General features: G+C 38.2%; 1 protein-coding gene across 1 annotated transcript in view; it reads right to left on the minus strand.

Annotated features, from left to right (window-relative positions):
• Nucleotides 1-1048: 1048 nt before the first annotated feature.
• The window catches only part of ASZ1 (ankyrin repeat, SAM and basic leucine zipper domain containing 1), a 35639-nt gene continuing 17773 nt past the window's right edge, over nucleotides 1049-18914 (minus strand). Inside the window, exons 7-13 of the mRNA XM_066550603.1 lie at nucleotides 17203-17315; nucleotides 14231-14306; nucleotides 13780-13836; nucleotides 8729-8841; nucleotides 3533-3638; nucleotides 2999-3112; nucleotides 1049-1195 (exon numbers count right to left, since the gene is read on the minus strand). Of these exons, the coding sequence (XP_066406700.1) occupies nucleotides 1049-1195; nucleotides 2999-3112; nucleotides 3533-3638; nucleotides 8729-8841; nucleotides 13780-13836; nucleotides 14231-14306; nucleotides 17203-17315 (726 nt within the window). The remainder of the gene's footprint in view (nucleotides 1196-2998; nucleotides 3113-3532; nucleotides 3639-8728; nucleotides 8842-13779; nucleotides 13837-14230; nucleotides 14307-17202; nucleotides 17316-18914) is intronic.

The raw sequence follows: 18914 nt of genomic DNA on the forward strand, positions 1-18914 counted from the left end.
GAAACACACTAACACCCAATGCAATTCTCTAAGAAAAGCAGAAAACAGCAGTAACAATGATTGGAACAGCACCCAAGTTGTTATCTTCTCCTTTCTAGTCTCTAGAGGGAATACCAAAGGTTAAGACTCTAGACAACATTCTGAAAACTTAGAGACCAAGTTTCACACACCCATTGAGGTTTATGGTTTTTAGACTCTTTTTGTTTCATTTTGAAAGAAAAATTTTCCTTCCAAAATATTCAGCATTTTTACAGATGCTTACTGAAACCTACAAAAACATAACTAGTTTGAATTCACTTACACCAACTTCCTTTTTTCCCAACATACCTGGTTTAGTAAGCAGATCAAAACCAGTTACAAATGTTTCACTGTGGGATTACAAACACCTTTTTAAGTGGAGAAAATATTAAGAAAAAATTTGTAGTGAAAGACCAGACCAAGAAAAACTTTCTAAGTTGTCTGCATTCTTACAGCAAAGTACTATTATAATCCTTTTAATAGATGTGATGAAACTCTTAATAGAGGTGAGTATCCCTAAGGAAGCAGATTTCAGGCATAATATAAGTATCATAATTCAATAGGAAATGACTTTTTAGACAAAATGCAACAAGATCTCCACAATTCTCTTGATTGTGAAAAGAAAAAAAATACATGTATCTCTCTGCAAGAGAAAAGATCTTTATCAACATAAAATTGAAAGTGATACTTAAAATATTTTAAATCCTGCCAACCCCCAAAATACATTTCATTATAATTTTAAATACAAACATGTGATATATAATCAGAATTTGCTTATATTCACCTCTGAACAGGTAAAAACAAGAAAACAAAACTAATAATTAGTAAGCAATAATCACAATGCAAAAAAATGAAAAGCAGCTTTGACAAGATTTTAGACCTACATTCTATGCCAACAATGAATTTCAAAATAAAACCCTAAGATACTCTTAAGTAACTGTTTTAATTTTTAATAACTCTATTTTTAGATCAAAGTACACACTAGATACAATTACTACAGATATGATGAGAAACAACACTAAACTTAAATTCAGGTTCTCTTTGCTACTAATTTAATTACACATAAGAAAAAACCAAATCCAAGCAATGTTACCACTCCCATTTTTACTAATCTTTTTTCCAAGGTGGCTGCTTTTTCTGGAAGTTTCACTTGCTTAGGTTTATTCTTTTCTTCATACTGAGACAGATGTTAAATCCATGTAAAAAGTGCAGGAAAAAAAAAAAGTTAGTGTGAAAGCTTCTTAAGTAGATTATAAAGTACCCAGCCATAAGAATCTGCATGCATCTAGGATAGATATTACTTCTTTCTGTCTCTGTCCTACTTAATTTGAAATAAATGTGTGTAAACGTTCACCTTATCTGATGTTCAATTATTCTGTAACATATATAAGAAAAACAAACTGTTCGTTTACAAACTTAATTACTCAGGAGTAAACCACTGCTATTATTAGATGCTCCAAAAATCTAATAACAAAATAACTGAACCTTGACTGTCAAATGTTTTAGCTAGAACTTCTGCCATTTAATTACTAGAAAAACCCTGTTTATTTAAAAAGAAAGTTAAATAGGTAACAGATTAGACTTACTCAAAATTACAGGGAGAGTGGAAAGTACCTAACAAATGCCTTCTCAAATACATGTTGAACCTGAGTGGAGCCTTGTCATAAAGGACAGCAGGGTTAGGTTCTGATTTCCTACCTTAGTTACAATGCTTGGAAGGCTGTCTCATTTACCATACTTTCAAAAATCATATGCTAAGACATTTACTGCTGGCAAAGTCTTGTCATGACTAAGCTTAGCAAACAGTACTGAAAACTTCAAGGGAATTTATACAAACCTTTTATGTAAACTGTGTCACTTAAGAGTCACAGGTTCACAATAAACGCTCGGGTGCTCTACATTCAAAAGTGCTCCATCACAAATTAAGTAGCACAAAAATGTCTTGTAATAAAGTATTCATAAGTGAAATTTATAAAACATAACAGGATTTTAAAAAGAAGGATTTTCTTTCTTGAAGTAATTAGAAGACTGTTTCACGCAGGATACAAAGACATTGTGCTTTGTCTTGATAGCTATAAAAACCTTATATACAGATAAAGTCAAGTGGCACCAAACTTGGAGCCCTACCAGCCCTTATAACTGGCCTGCATATATAGGAGGCAAATATATACACAATTGATGATTGCATATGCAAAAAAAGGAATAAATAGCTACTAAGTTCTTTGCCACAGTTGCTACCCCTTAATATATTTGGTGTTAAGTGATTTATTGGGAGAAGGCTGTTATATTACATTAAATTTACTTAAACTACAGGAAATTGCATTAGTAGCATTATACTCAAGGTCTGACTTCCACATGGCTTCGTTCAGCAACAGATTCCTTTCTGACACTGATGCTCCATTTACCCTACCCCAGCGGCCGTTCATTTTACCAGCCTATTACTTAAAATGACCCCATCTGACAAGAGAGTGTCACTGTGTTGGCTTGAGAATGACTGATGTGGTGCTAACATCTAGCCTTGACCTCTCCCACCCTCTTCTTTTGTCACTCTGTAGAGTTATCTGGGATGCCTCCCATTCAATCCATAAAACCTTAGTATCTTCCTTGTGAGTCAATAATTCCAAACAAAAGATTCCTTAATTAAAAAGTAAGAGTGTAAGTATTCAGCATGGCCTCTATGCCACAGTGGTTGTCCAAGAGTACAGGGACACATTCCAATTAATTCCTTCGTGCAGTAGAAAGAAAAAAGTAGATTATGCTTTCTTTTGGAGATTTTCCACACTTCCATGGAATATTAGAGATTATTTCTCTTTCTGTCCATGAAAAGGTGGAAGGGGGAGAGATTGATGCAATGTCCAAGCTAAGGCTAAAAAGCCTTTGGCAGACCAAGGTATGAAACATTACCCTGACATATGTCACATTTGAGGTTGCATCAGAAACTTGTACACAGTATTTAACAGCCTCACTCACACACACCCACCTCCACCACGAGGTCCTTCAGTTTGTCAACTTCTTCTTCCAACTTTTTAACACTGCAAATCACATCTTTGCAGACTTCAATATAACATTTAGTTGGTGCCCACTGCAGTAGCATCTGTTAATAATTACAGTTATTTGCCATAATTACATAATTGTAGATCTTAATTTAGTATTCTACAGTTCATGTATCACAAAAGACAGTGCCAGAAAAGGTCTACAACTGAACTGCATTTATGCTGGGTTTTAATTGTATGATTTATGCACAATAAGCTACTACTCCCTAGCAGCCTTTGTTGGAAACTTTGTCACCTTAACTCTCCTATCAGTAGAAACATGAAGAAACAAATCTATCTCATTTAGTTGTATGGCCTAACTCTTTGAAATATATTATTTTTAAGAAGTGTCCTTTAGAAAAAGAGCACTGGACAGCTTTCTATAACTATATAACAACCAAGATGGTTGATGAATATTCATACTTTTTATTTTACAAGGTGGAATAATGCACACTAAATCAATCTTCTGTTTGGTTGAATACCTTGTGAGAATTTTTGAGGAAATGGTTATTCATGGTCTGCACAGGAATTATCAGCTTACTACACTCTTTATTCAACTTCTGAAGAAACTTGAGCAATTCATCTTCACTAGAAAGATAAAATATTTTGTTATTTGTCAAATGCTGTAACTTCTTGCAAGCTGAATATCACATACGAATTTTCAACACTGGCTAGTGAGTTAGACATGCAGTTTCATAACATACAAAAAACCCAGTATCATTTTAAAAGTGAGTAGGTGTGAGATATTTAACATCTTAGCAAGTTGTTGGGTATTTTTTCCCCTTGTTTGTCCCATCCCCTCCCTCCCCTGCCTTATTTCTGAATGACAATACTTCTGACCTGCAGCTTACATTTCTGAGGTAGATGTGAGGGAAAAAGTCTGGTTTGTACTTTGGAGCTAAGACAAATCATACTAGGTTTAAGGTAACACAGTCTCCAACAGAGTTGAAGAAAATAAGAATTCAATAATACTGGCTTGGCCCTTGGATCTGGAAACATATACCTCAGAGCCTAAAATATCTGACATTATCTATTTTCAAGAAAATTTTTAGTTGGTGCTCAAACACAAGCAGGAAGTCAACTCTCAAAATTTAGTTTGACCCATGTCTCCAAAAAGCGGAGAGAAAGATATAAAAAATTAACAGATTCTTTTCAGCTTTAAGTTTCTAAAGCTTCCACATGACACTGACTCAACTTTACTGGAATGTCAGAGAAATTTAGTCATAAGTCATGGTGCCAGCCAGAAACTTGCTGCTGCTCACCAGGAAGAAGGAAAGAGGGCAAGGAAGAAGATCATCCAATTGCTTTTACTGAGTGAGCTCTCAAACCCTGAAACTCCTGAGAAGTGTCTGTATCTCCAGTAGGAAAGTTTCTGCTAACTCTAAGATATTTGGGTCAATAACAGGCAGGGCCAAAACAAGAGACAATTACAAGTTCCTCCTGCAGAGCTTCTTGTTCTGCAGAGCCATAGTATCTGAATAAACTAACTCAGATTTCAGCATTCCTCCATTCCCTAGGCAATCAGCTATTAAATGCAGACATATAACTAAATGCAACATACTCACATCACTTGCTTCTTTCCTCTGAGGTCAAAAAGGTATCCATAAAATTTGTCAAACAGCTAAACTAAGCTACACACCAATGCAGTGCATGTATCCAAATGGAGATGGAATTTAGGTCATTGAGTGCCATAGAGTGCCTTCCTCCAACTTCGGGCACAGGATCATTAGTGAGTAAAATTTCTGCCACTGCTCAGGACATCTGTGATTTGCAATAGTGCTGAACTGGTAAGACTTTAACATTTAACACAGAAATATAAAGAAACATAATAGGTATGCTGGAGGTTTAAAACCAGTAGTGGACATGGTTTTCAGGAAGATGGAGAAGTACAAACGCTTATTAGCTTGTTTCTATAAAATAAACTATTGCTTGTTTCAGAACAATGTAACTGAACTGAGTATTTCAGGTAAAGAGCCCAAACACTAAACATCTGGAGATAGTCTAAAAGCTTCTCCCACATTACTACAGTCAAGCCATAGTCATAAATACTTTCTTCTACTTAGATAACTTTTTAGCTGGCACCTTTTTGTTTCATTACAAAGGAAATTATCTTTCAGAATTCTGGAAGGATTCTTGGCAAATACAAAGTATTTTTCATAGGCTTGAATTAGGGAGGGGGAAAAAAGAAAAACATTTATTCTATTATACTATTTCACTACACCATAGCTCTTAAAAAACTCCCCATTTTCATAGAATTTTATACTTGTTGTTGTGGTGACATGCTCTTATATTTAGAAATGGAAATAATGTTTTCAAAAAATTATCACTTTAAAAAAGAATTAATGGCTGTCAAAACATCAGTGGCTACGCAGTGCTGGACACTCCATAAGTTTATAATCAATCAGTTCAAGATTTTCTACTATGTTAGTTTTTCTATGACTTGATGACTGATTCTCCTTCTCACAGAATGACTTTGAACAAGTGGGAAGTAAAATCTTTATATAATAGCATGTAAACATAGCCTAAGATTTTAGTCTAAAGGTCAGATGCCTAGAATACATGTCAGGCAATTTTCTAGAAAACTATGCAGTGCCTGCTGTAACTGAAGTGCTGTCATATTTTGTGTACTTCAATCTTTAATTAATCAATTATTTTCTGGTTTTGAGAACTACATATGATCTAAACCCACACTATACTAGGAGTAAGATATGTCACTGGTGTGTGAGACTGCACCAGATACCGTGTGGTATTTCATTGTATTTGGCCACACACAGTGAATAGATAATTTTTTTTTATTTCTCTACTTACTCCCTCTGTTCAGATTTTTAAGATGCTCTGCTTGAATGTACGTACTAAACACTACTGTGGAACAATCTGAAAAAAAGCATACACTTTAACACAAAATGCCTAAAGCTTAAACTGGGAAAAGTCCCCTTACACTGTAGCTAATTTTTGCTTGCTGAAGAGTCAACATCCATTTCCAAAGGCACCCAACAGATCCCTGGTCTACCACCTCAGCTCAGCAGCAAAGCCTCTATTTAATACAAATGGCTCAGATGCTGTTAGAGCATTTATGGTGTATCTGTATCATACTGGTTAATATCCTCCTGCATGCTGGAAGTTTAGTACTTCAGTACTGCAGCACATGTACACATTTGCAAGATTCTCTTCTGAAAGTACACAGTTGTTTTGATGCAGAATTAAAGAACCATAGAATATCTGGATTGGAAGGGACTTTACAGATGATTTCGTTCCAACCCCTCTGCCATAGATAGGGACACCCTTCACTAAACCAGCTTGCTCAAAGTCCCATCCAAACTGGCCTTGAATACTTCTAGGAATGGGACACCCACAGCTTTTCTGGGCAACTTATTCTAATACCTCACTACCTTCACAGCAGAGAATTTCTTTCTTACATCTCATGTAAACCTGCCCTCCATCAGTCTGAAGCCATTCCCCTTTGTTCTATCACTACATGCCCTTGTAAAAGTTCCTCCAGGCTGAACACCCCCAAGTCTCTCAGCCTGTCTTCATAGGACTGGTGCTCCAGCCCTCTTGTTCATCTTTGTGGCCCTCTCCTGAACTCCCTCCAGGCTGATGTCCTTCTTATGCTGAGGGTCTTCGAGCTGGTTGCAGTAGTCCAGGTGGAGTATCATGACAGTGAATAGACAGGGAGAATCCCCTCTCGACCTGCTGGCCACTCCAGCTGCAAGTGCACAGTTGTTGTGTCATGTAGAGCTTTTTCCAGGAGCTGAATTTGATGATCCTTGTGGGTCCCTTCCAACTCATGATATTCTGTGTTTCTGTAATTCTTGTCAACCAACACTCCCAAGTCCATCTCCTCAGGGCTGCTCTCAATCCACTCTCTGTCCAGCCTGTACTGGTGCTTGGGATTGCCCTGACCCAGGACACTTACACTTGGCCTTGCTGAATTTCATGCACACACCACTCAAGGCTGTCAAGGTCTGCCCTGGGTGGTATTCCTTCCCTCCAACACACCACACAGCCCTGTGTCATTGGTACACATACTGAGGGTGCACTCAATCCCAGTCTCCATGTCTCCAGCAGAGATGTTAAACAGCACCAGTCCCAACACCAACCCTTGAGGAGTGTCACTTGTCACTAGTCCTCATCTGGACATTGAGCCGTTGCCCAACACTCTTGCCCAGTGTGAATGTTCAGCCAATTCCTTATCTCTGAGTGGTCCCTGAATGAAATCTCCTCACAGACCAAAAGAAACATTAAAGTCCTATCAGGACATGAGCTCTCTGCTTTTCCAGCCCATCTCAGCTGTTCAAGAGCTTCCTCAAATGCCTTGCACATCCCTCCCAAGTCTGACAGCTCAAACTTTGCATCGTGATGCAAAAACGTTCCTCAAGCAGGCCACAAAGTCTCCTTTTAACAAACACAGCAATGGATAAAGGTACCAGCACAGCACCAGCACTGGCAGCAATCAGCGTTTGAATGACTGGTTGGGAGTGGAAGACATACTGGACAGTCTCATGGACCTGGGACTCTAAAGACAACACCGTGCCAGAATCACATTGTGACTTGACTGCTAATGCACAGCGTCAGTGCAATTCAGTTTCCTCCAAAGCACAGAGACATGTACAGACTGAATTTGAACCCAAGCATATTCTTTGGGCCGATGAACAAGAGAACTAACAGGGACTCTAGCCTTATAGCATTCAAGTAGTGCAGACAGCTCTCCCCAGCATTTTGGAGAGGGAAGGGATATCTATGTAAGTACTAGCACAGCTGTGAGATCACTAGTCAAGAGGGAAATACACACACTTCAAAGAGGAACTGAATCTTTACTATCTAATATGAGCATGGAATTTAAATTGAGGTCTAGGTGTGTCTTCCAGGAAAAAAAATTACTTACACATAAAAGATAAGAGATTTTAGAAATCTTATGGCTCCCTTGTACTTACTATATACTTCACTTTGTGCTGGATGTGGAGTGCTCTAGCAGTGCTTAGGGAACTTATCAAGTTTAATAAGGTTGCTAAGGAACACACCTCTCAGCTTGGGCCTGGCTTCTATGGTACTGCACAAGACTATACTAAAAGTATGAGAGGTGTTGCACAGCTGATGCCTTAATACCATAATGGGAAAAAATACCAAGTTGGAATAAGAGTCTGAAAGAGTAGCCCTTTCTTAAAAAAATTCTCCTTATAAACCTACTGATATATATAATCTATTATAAGGAAAAATAGCTTCTAAACTTGCTTAATTGGTAAATAAAAAAAGATATTTTAGAAGCCAGTTAAGCTTACAATGGAAGAGAAAAACAATGAAAAAATCTAGAATCTAAACAGAAGTAGCATTTATGATTTAAGATACACATGTACAAGATATAATTTTAGGAGTTGAAAATTAAGGGCCTATGCAGAAGTTATATGCATCTCTCCCTCCCACATTTTTTTTTATTCTATCTTAAAATCAGACAGATTTGACTGGAAGACTAACGGAGCCTACCTTGTCTAAGCTTCCAACTTTGTTTGTGCAAAACACACCCACCACCAGCTCCCATAATCTACTAACTTGCATATTCTCATGAATGCTATGCATTAAGGGTAAAGTGAGACTATTTTACCTTTGAGCCACAGAAAATAACACAGTCACCTTAAATTGTTAACATTTCATTTCCATGTCCTTAGATATACTGTTAATACCTCAATTCCAGCTTCATAATTTCAGAGATGTCTTCAAATTTTTTTTCTTCCACTTGCAGATCGTTAATAGCATCTAGGAGTTTCTGCTGATCCCCAGGATTTGTAATGCCAATCTAAATTTAAAGAGTAATTCCAAATATTATTGACTTTTAGACTTACTAGACAGAACAGTACAGTAACACATTTCACTAGCTTCTAAATATTAAGATTTAAAAGAAATTCTTTTTAAGTTATTGCAACCAGCTACAATGCATGAAAGTGACAAAGGAAAAAATAAAACCACAGAAAATATTCAATGATGAAGAAAAAAATGACGAGAGATGAGGAACTGCTTAACTGAAACTGCACAGGATACTCAGAAAACCTGTTTAGGGTTTATTAAAAAAAATAATAATAGTAGTTTGCCTAAGTACCCCTGTCTTGTTAGGATGTTAGGCCTTCCATTTCAGAATGATCTGAGTCATCTCTGACAGCAAGATAATGAATCATCATGATGGTGATTCAGCATTAACTCAGAGAGAAAGAGTGGAAATTATCAAATCAGCATCAAATGGAGAATTTTAGAGGAAGACATCTTTTTAACTGAAGGAAAACAAAAAAGATACATACTATGTAACAGATTCTCCAAGTGATGCCTGGAGCAGAAAAGACTGGCAGCTGTGCTATCCATCAAGCATCTCAGATTAAAATTTAAGTCACATTTAAATCCTAGACTAAGAGTTTTCTTGCAGAACACTTAGTGAAAAAGAACAGTTCATTTTTTAAACAATAAATGCTTTTGTGCCACATTCAGTATTTCCCTTGCTCATCTGACAGGCTGCTGTGCAACACAGGACTTCTGGTGTTAGCAGCCCTAACATGCTCCCCCACACAAGTGAAAAGCCCCTTGACTTTGCTCCTAAGGCACCAGCTGACGACCTGACTCAACAGGCGCAGACCACTCCTGCATTTGAGACTGCAAGGATCTCAGAGTCTCCAAACCTAGACTACATGGGACCCTCACTGATATTCTGTGGGCTTGTTACCTTCTGCACCCTCAGAAATCTGGAAGATATTAGTGTTTGCAGTCTCCCAGATTTCTGTTGGAAAGAATTTTGAACAAACAGCTGATGACCCACATCAGATCGACATTCTAGGGAAGAGACTGTGCCTAGGGAAAGGCTTGCTTTTTTCTGAGACCCAGTGTTATGACACTCATTGTTCATTGTGACTGTATAAAACTGTCCTCCAGGTTCTCCACCAATCAGAGCTAAAAAATAATTAAATGTACACTTGTGAGCCCATAAACATATCAAAACCATGTTAAGTTTATAGACAAGTAAGTTCTTCAGTAATGAAAAATCCAAACCAAGATTAATTGGGAATTTAACTACAGGTGTCAAGAACTTTTGAACTTTAAAAAGTTAAACTTTTGAAGATTTCCATGGGTCCCTGAATGAATTATACTTAAGTCTTTTTAGCAAATATCACTAGCAGCCTTAAGATAGAAAGATCTGAGTTTTGTTTGAATAATCTGCTCCACTTGTGTTGAGCTATAAGTTTGCTCGATTAATTAGATTTCAGGTTTGCCTTGTGAAGCCCTATCTGGTATGAACTAATATTTTCTTAAGGCTTACAAAGCATTACAGCAGTCATTTTATCATGAATAAGTAAGCAGACTTCTGCAATGGCAGTTATTCTTGAGAAATTAAAACTATCTTGCTTAAAGTAGGAACTATTATGAAGACTGCCTTTGCTTTTGACTCCACCTTCTCATTCCTGAAACCAGCAAATCAGGATGCAGCTTTCTGACCAGCATATCAGGAAGATGCACTTTGTTCCCCTAGAAATAAAACATAATTTTGTTCTTCTGCAAATGGATCACTGAGCACCACCACAGCTTGAAAATATTTGTCAGGAACTAAAGAATGTAATAAATGTCACTATAGATAAAGCCTTCTACCACCACACTGATTCTGCATTTAGTGCTAAAAGGTGCAGAACTTAGAGATGGAAGGTTGATAGATCAATCCAAGCTACTTCCCAATTTCTAGATCATCTCTGCAAGAACATGAAGTGACCCAAAACCTGATTCTTCATGCAATAATGAATGCATGAAACAACCACAGTGCCATAAGCCCTTCTTGATGGATAAGTGAATTTTTAAGTTGATGTTGGTTCACTTGTGTTCTGCAGTCCAAATTTTCCAAGTATTATTGTGAAGTGGCCATGTTTAAGAACATGCAAATGCTGTACTATGATTTGCTCATATCTGTAAAACAGACTATATGCACTCTCAATTTTAGCCAGATCAACTCTAAGAACATCTATTTTATTCTTTGCTTAAATACATACAAGGCAGCCCTTCAAAATCCAAGCCCCAACTTCACTCCAGCATGAATGTGACAAGAGGTGAATAAGATGGCCTCAACACATGAAAGATGATATACTGCACAGATAAAACCAGTGAAGTTATGCACAAACTCTTAAAATAATGCTACTTTGCCCAAGTAACCACTAATTTTAATTAGTGACAAGATCTGACACATTTCTGTCAAATACTAAATGCTTTTTTCAGGGAGTGGGGGCAGAGGAATGAGTCCTGAAACTGTGATATAGAAGCACATAGACCAGATAATTATCCACTTATGTAAAGTTCTGGATTATATTTTGAATTTTGATGTGTCAACTTTTCATTACACAGTCTCAAATCCAAAACAAGATGTCAATTTCTCTTATTCTAAATTAAATTAAATGTAAGAAAGAAACTGTTTTAGTCCTAAATGCATCCAGACGCTAAATTACTTCTGTTGCTATCTTATCAGAAAAATGCTTAAAACAAAATAAAAAATGTGTCATAAGTAGTGCAGGCAAAAACCTCCAAATGTTGAAAAGACATGTCCCAGTATACTGAACACATTTTTTTCCAGAACGGAACAGTCTATAAGCTTGAGGAATGCAAGGATTTCAGCTTGAAAGACTCATTGTTTAGGCTCTGTTGTAAAATACAGATAAAGGTATTTACAGAGAAAATATCTTCCTATATTGTTTGATGGAAGAAAGCTTATCATGTTAATGACAGGATTTCTCCCCAGTTCTCTGGATACAAAGCAGCTTGGTTCAGAGGCATCCATCAAAGGTCATCATTAATCTTTGTAGTAATAAGATCCAGGCTCTTTAAAACAGCTGGCTGTTAGCTGAAAGTCTGCCATCACAGTGAAAACTTTCAACTCTGAAGTTACAAGGAAACAGATTAGATTTCTTCTATCAGCAGCGTGGGGAGAAACCGTTAGCAGAGCTCTAAAACAAGACTGCACAAAGAAGTTTGGATAACTTATGAAGAGCTAATAAGCCAGGAGTGTTATGCCATTTTTTAACTTCTCAACTGAAGACTCACTAATTAATTTATGTCCATACACAAAACATGACTTATTTTTCAGGAACTGTTTCCTGCTGTTGCAAAGTTAACAGACAAAGCAATTAAATTCTTACAGATATTATCTTCCTGTGTAGAAGCAGCTGATCCCTGTTTGTTGAAAGCTTTTTGTTAGTTACTTCAGTTTGTTAAAGCTTTTTTGCTTTTATAATAACAAGCCTCGAACAATTTAGAACAATGAAACAGAAACTTTGATTTTGAGTGAAATTCCACCTCTTTGGGGAGGGAACCATAAAGCTTAGCCATTCACTGAAGTTCACAATTCTCTCCTCTTCCCCAGTGTTCACTGGAGAAAAACAAGCAGTAACTTCAATATCAAAAAGCAAGTGATCAGTATGATCATACACTCTGACAGATTTACAGTTTAATGCAATCATGCCCAACACAGCAGCTCACACATAATGAGAGGAAATCCACAAGAATCTCCTTAAAGGACAAAACTACTATCACCAGGGGCTTTAGAATTCTAAAAATCCCAGGAGACCAGGATGCTGTCCAATGATCCTGAGGCTTCAGAAAAGCAGTAACATCAAAACACACTGACATGTCTTACAATATTTTGCCCTAGATGAACTCTTAAAAGTCTCTTCATTGACAAAGCTCTCTACATTAACATCCCCTGAGAACACAGAATTACTTGCAAGTTCTGTCAGAAAAATTAACTACTCAGTTACAAGACAAAACATCAAGCAAATCAATCCATGCTGACATCCACTCTAAAGGAATACAATGTTGGATCCAGCTGCCAGAACACACACCTCCCTGGTACCAGGACTAGGAGAAAAAAAGCTGACACTAAGAACATGGGACACTAAGGACTAGCTCCAGTACAGGGAGCAGTCTTGAGGAGGCTGTTTTTACAAAGTCTCTTTGGAATCCCAGACCAGAGATTCCAGAGTTCCCCAGTATAAAGCACTCAGAAGAATCCTGCAGACTGAAGTAGGAGCCTATTGTTCCAATGAGGCTCCTATAATTGGATTTTATTATAGCATCCTCCAGTAAGCACAGAAAGTCCTTTCCCACAGGAAAAATTCCAGCAAGAATAAAGAAAAGCAACCACCACATCTCAGCTGAGAACTGAAGCCTTGTAATAATACATCATTTAGTCAAAAGACCAACCTTTGCAAGCAGCAAAAGACCAACCTTCCCAGCTGCAGTAAACTGCAAGAAACAAAATCTCCTATTTCCTCCCTTTTTGGGGGATGGATAAGGTTTTACAAACCTGTTTGGGATACAAGATTCTACAATTTAAGCAATTGTAATGTAAGAAAGCTCTTCTTTCTCCACCAAATATTAACACCTCACAAAGGACGACCACATCTAAAGTAGTTGTTCAGTATTATCTACTGTTTATCCTAGCACTGACTTCTCTTGAGAGAAATCACAATTAAAAACTAAAAATGGTAACAACTAACATTTAAACTAGAACGATTTCCTGCTTATCAATGATCACTCGTTGATCTGTGAGATTACATACTTCAGAAAAAGCCTGTCTATATTCACAATAAAATTCAAGAAGTTGCAGAAGATGTTGAAAGAATTCTTGTGAAGTTAAGACATTTATAATGAGAAGACATTAAAAACATTAAAAAAAAAAAGGACAAAATTAAATTGTATTCTAAAATAGTAAACTGACCTGTATTAAGTCATCTTTTTGCATGGTCAGAAGTTGTCTTAAAGCTATATCTTGTTCCTGTATAAAACAAAGGGGTTTCTGCCATCAAAAAGAATTTCAGAATAAAACAGTTTCAAACCTGATTTTCTTCCCTGTTTTACTTCAGTTTTCAGGAACAAAACCAGCTACAAAACATCATTATTGAAGCATTGAAAGATCTGTCTAGTTTAGAAACATCAAACTAGACAGATTGATGTATCTGTCATGTATCAAGAAAGATTGATGTATCAGCATGTATCAAGAAAACCAATTTAGTCCACTGCAGTTTAAGTTCCCCTTTTATATAAAAAATCTGTTTAAGGAATTTATTTGAATTAATATATTAAAGGTAATATAACTTTCTTTTTAATGCAATAGGTGCATTTTACTTTCATGTATTACTTGACAGGTAGCAAATATACCACAAAATTACCTGCAATAATTCTCTAATGTGTTCTAGACCAAGACCATGTAAAAACACTTCCATGTCATGAAAAGTTGAATAGGAACTGTAAAGATAATGAGATTGAAGTTAGAAACAGTGGAAATTAAAAAAAAAAAAAAAAGAAAAAAAAAGAAAAAAAAAGACATCCCTAACAAAATGTTACAGAAAAGCTCCCCAGACATAGCACTTGGGAGGAACCTGAAGTTGCACACACCTGATGACAGAAGTACCTTACAAGCATACAACGTAATCTATCAAAAATTTTTAGACGTCTTTTCTGTCTAATAAGTTGAATTGAGCCCAAAGGGGGATGACTTTTGTACATAAAGGTAACTTTAAGTCACAAACATTCCAAATGAACCCTGAAGTTGGGTCACAAAAGCCTGAAAAATGTGGAAGTGGGGTAAAGGAAGACAAGTATGTACATAGCATTCATATTAATTGGACTTAGTCCACAACTGTTACCCTCTCCATTCCAGTTAAGCCAAAAGAGGTTCTCAAGAAAACAGGATTGCGTGTAATTAAAAATAGTGGAAATTACTCCATCAAGAAACTCATCAGAAGGCTACTGTTCAGAAGGTAGATTGAGAAAGTAGTTAACACTGAACTGTCAGTTCAGAGTTTAACATTTATAAACAAATATAAAATACCAATTTTGATTCCCTTCTCTACCAAGGGATATAAAAGTATAAGAGGAAAAATAACTAAGTAGCTCTCAACAATCAGATGAACTGTAATGTAAAGAACTAAACGGAAGAGCAAATCCTAGAAAATCCTGAAAGGACCACTGTATTTGCTACAACAAATCTTTTGCCAAAATCCTGAGTTATGACATACTTTGCTCTGTCTTGTTGTAGGCCCTGAAATGAAGGTCTGCCTCTTCCCCTCAAAGACAGAAGGAGCATCTTGAGTGCCATTATACGGCACATACAGGGCAGCCAAGGAATCAGGCCCAGCCAGCATGGGTTTAGGAGAGATGAGTCCTGCTAGACCAGCATTACCTCCTTTTTAGACAAGGTGACCCACCTAGCAGATGAGAGAAAGGTTGTGGATGTTGTCTATCTGGACCTCAGTAAAGCTCCCAATACTGTCTTCAAGAGCATTCTCCTGGAGAAGCTGGCAGCCCACTGGGTTAAAAACTGGCTGCATGCCCAGGCCCAGAGAGTGGTGGCAAATGGAGTTACATCCCTTGGTGGCCACTCACTGGCGGTATTCCCCAGGGCTCCATGCTGGGGCCAGTCCTGTTTAACAGTTTAGCCATGATCAGGATGAGGGGATTGAGGGTACTCTGAGTAAGCTCACACATGACACCAAGCTGTTGATCTGCTGGCGGGTTACAAGGCTCTGCAGAGGGATCTGGATAGGCTGGATCAATGGGCAAAGACCAATTGTATCAGGTTCAATAAGGCAAAGTGTTGTGTGCTGCCCTTTGGCAATAACGACCCCATGCAATGCTACAGGCTGGGGGAAGAGTGTCTGGAAGGCAGCCCAGCAGAAAAGGACCTTGGGATGCTCACTGACAGCTGAATATAAGCCAACGTGTGTCCAGGTGTCCAAGAAGGCCAATAACATCCTGGCTTGGATCAGAAATTGTGTGGCCAGCATGATTAGGGAAGAGATTGTCCCCTGCACCCAGCACTGGTGAGGCCACACCTCAAGTTCTGTGTCCAGTTCTGGGCCCCTCACTACAAGAAAGAAATTGAGGGACTGAAGCATGTCCAGAGCAGGGCAGTGGAGGTGGTGAAGGGTCTAGAAAGTGAGTTGTATGAGGAGTGGCTGAGGGAGCTGGGGTTCTTTAGCATGGGGAAAAGGAGGCTCAGGGGAGACCTCATCACTCTACAACTACCTGAAAGGAGGCTGTAGCCAGGTGGGTGGGGTTGGCCTGTTCTCCCAGACAACTAGCAACAAAACAAGAGCTGACACAAGGGAGGTTCAGGCAGGACATCAGAAGAAATTTCTTCACTGAAAGGGTGGTCAAGCCTTGGAACAGGCAGTCCAGGGAGGTGGTTGAGTCTCCATCCCTCACAGAGTTCAAGAAATGACTGGAAATGGTGCTTAGCATTAAGGTTTAGTTGACGTGGTAGTGTCTGGTCAAGGGTAGGCCTCTATGGAGGTGTATTCCAACCTAAATTATTCTAGGATTCTAAAAACAGAATTGGGTGAGGCCTCAAGTACTCTGTCTGAGACTACCTCACTGTCAACTGCTACCCTGTGAACTGCCATCAGCCTAATGCTACAAAAGTAGAGCATTCCAAATTCAGCAGGACTGCCTGAGCAGGGGCATTCTGACCAATCAGAAGAGACTATGGGCAGTGCAACCTGTCTTTTTAAGACCATGCAACTCAAGCTGAAGGACACAAGCAGATGGTTTGTTGAGGACTTCTTAGCCAAGTTCTTGCACAAAATCATATCAGAAATCTCTGAAGTTGCTGAAGCAGGTGCTGATTTCAGGCACAGGGCACCTTCAAGCCTCAGGGTCAGGGGCACACTCTGCCAAAACTTCCAGAGCTTAACTAGTGTTCATACTTAATTTTGACTCTCCAATTGATTCAAGAAAAAAAAAGAGCACAGCTCTTGGTGGCAATGAAGCTGAACACAGGCATTCACTGAAAGCATCAAAAATTTAACATCAAATGAAGATAAGAACAGAACAAGAAGTATGCAACAGGGGAGCATACAAATTTAACAGAGCTGAAATGAACTGACATCAGAACCTGGCTCTCCTACACTTTACACTAAATGAGAGGTAAGAAAAATCTAGAGCATGCTCTTTGTCTATATTGCCAAGAAAGTTTGCAATCTTGAAAAATTGATAGTACATTAATATACTTACTGTAGACTCTTGGCAGCACTCCAAACAAGACACACATTATGTATCAGAACAACTTAATCATTTATATGAACAAATACAATATTTTAGGAATGTTTGTAAGCTAAAATTACACTACAACTGTATTTACCCAACACTGTAGTCAGAGACAGCTGTCAGAAATTTGCAGATAGCCTCTTGCTCAACTGCTTTATGGTATCTCCCTTGCAAGTGATTTGCAGCCAACGAGAGCAAACTAAATATCTGGAACATTCAAAATGAATTAATTATTATCAAAACTCAAAATGTATAAAAAATACATGGGAGTAAGATTACAATCAATTACTACTTACAGGGAACATGGAACATCTGCCACTTCTCTAAAGCATACATCTATAATGAGAAGTTAAGACTAAACTAAGAGTTTACCAAGTGCATTTCTGAATTTGGTTAATTCAGAAACACAAGGATGAACACTGAGCACAGTGGTGTCTATCACATTGTCTAAAAAAAACCCTACAGAATCTGCCAGTACAGAAAAAGCCAAACACCAACAAAGTAATTTTTGCTGCTTGTAGACAAGAATTCTGTGCAGTAAGTTCTCTAAAGAACAAAAGGCACATGACTCTTTTAATGTCTCCACTTCCAGTGCATATATAAACATAAGCTTTACCAATCTACAACTGACAATCTAAGTTAACTGTATGTGACAGACAGGGGTTCTTTTAACTAATTAAAGAAGAAGCCTTCTGGTAGGCATCACTACGCACTGGTGATGGATTGCAGACACTGAACTGCCTCTGTGTGGGTTTTGAGATAGTTACAAGAAAATTCAGCAAAAGAAGTAGCACCTCAATAAATCTAAAAAAAAATGGTGAAACCACTTGCTTAGAATTTAAAACTGGACTGGCCAGTTTTATACACATATACAGGTATGTGGGTTGATCCTGGCTGGAAAATAAGCCCCTACTGAGGCTAGCAGGATGGGGGAGAATGAGAACGGTAAAAGTGAGAAAACTTTTCATGGGCTGAGATAATACAATTTGATACATGAAGGGAAACAAAAAAACAAACCCAAAAGCTAAAAAGCTAAGTGATGCAAAAGCAGGCACTTACCACCTCCCACCAGCAGACCAATGCCCAGCCACTCTCCAATTTTATTGCTGAGCATGATGTTAGAGGGCATGGAATACCCTTTGTGTCAGCTGGAGTGAGCAGCCCAGGGCTGTTCCCCCTCCAAACCTCTTTCTCACTCTCAGCCTACTTGCAAGAGATGGGGAGCAGAGTGAGAAATAAAGATGGCCTTGATTCTGCACAAACACAGCTCAGCAACAGCTAAAACATTGGTACGTTATCAACCCTGTTTTGGTCACAATCCTAAAACACAGCACCACACAGGCTGTTTGGAAGAAAAATAACTCACAGTCATATCCAGAATAATACAAAAGAAAAATATTTTCTCTCCCAGAAACAGTTTCTGCAGACATCATCTGTATGACAGCCCCTTGGGTTGTTAACAGCCTGAAAGCAGACCCTGAAGCTGGAAGAAGCTCATGACCATTAAATATCTCAATACCACCTGCAAGACTTTGCACCAATTGTGTGAAAGTTAGCACTTCAGGTCAAGAGGCAAGAGCCATCTCTCAAGTGTGACAAGCCTGTATTCCCTCCATGTCAGAGAAAGTCATCTCATAAGATTCTATGGCTGCAACCTGCTGAACAAGTTGTTTATCAAAGGCAGAAGGCACTTGTAACCCTTCTTGGTAACCTGAGCCAGCAGATCACTGAGCCTCAGACACAGATCTTGCTAGCTTCCACTGACAGCTCTGTGCATAGCTATTATTTTTGCTCCTGCCTAGCCCT

This window comes from Molothrus aeneus, chromosome 5, assembly GCF_037042795.1.
Source record: "Molothrus aeneus isolate 106 chromosome 5, BPBGC_Maene_1.0, whole genome shotgun sequence".
NCBI lineage: Eukaryota > Metazoa > Chordata > Aves > Passeriformes > Icteridae > Molothrus > Molothrus aeneus.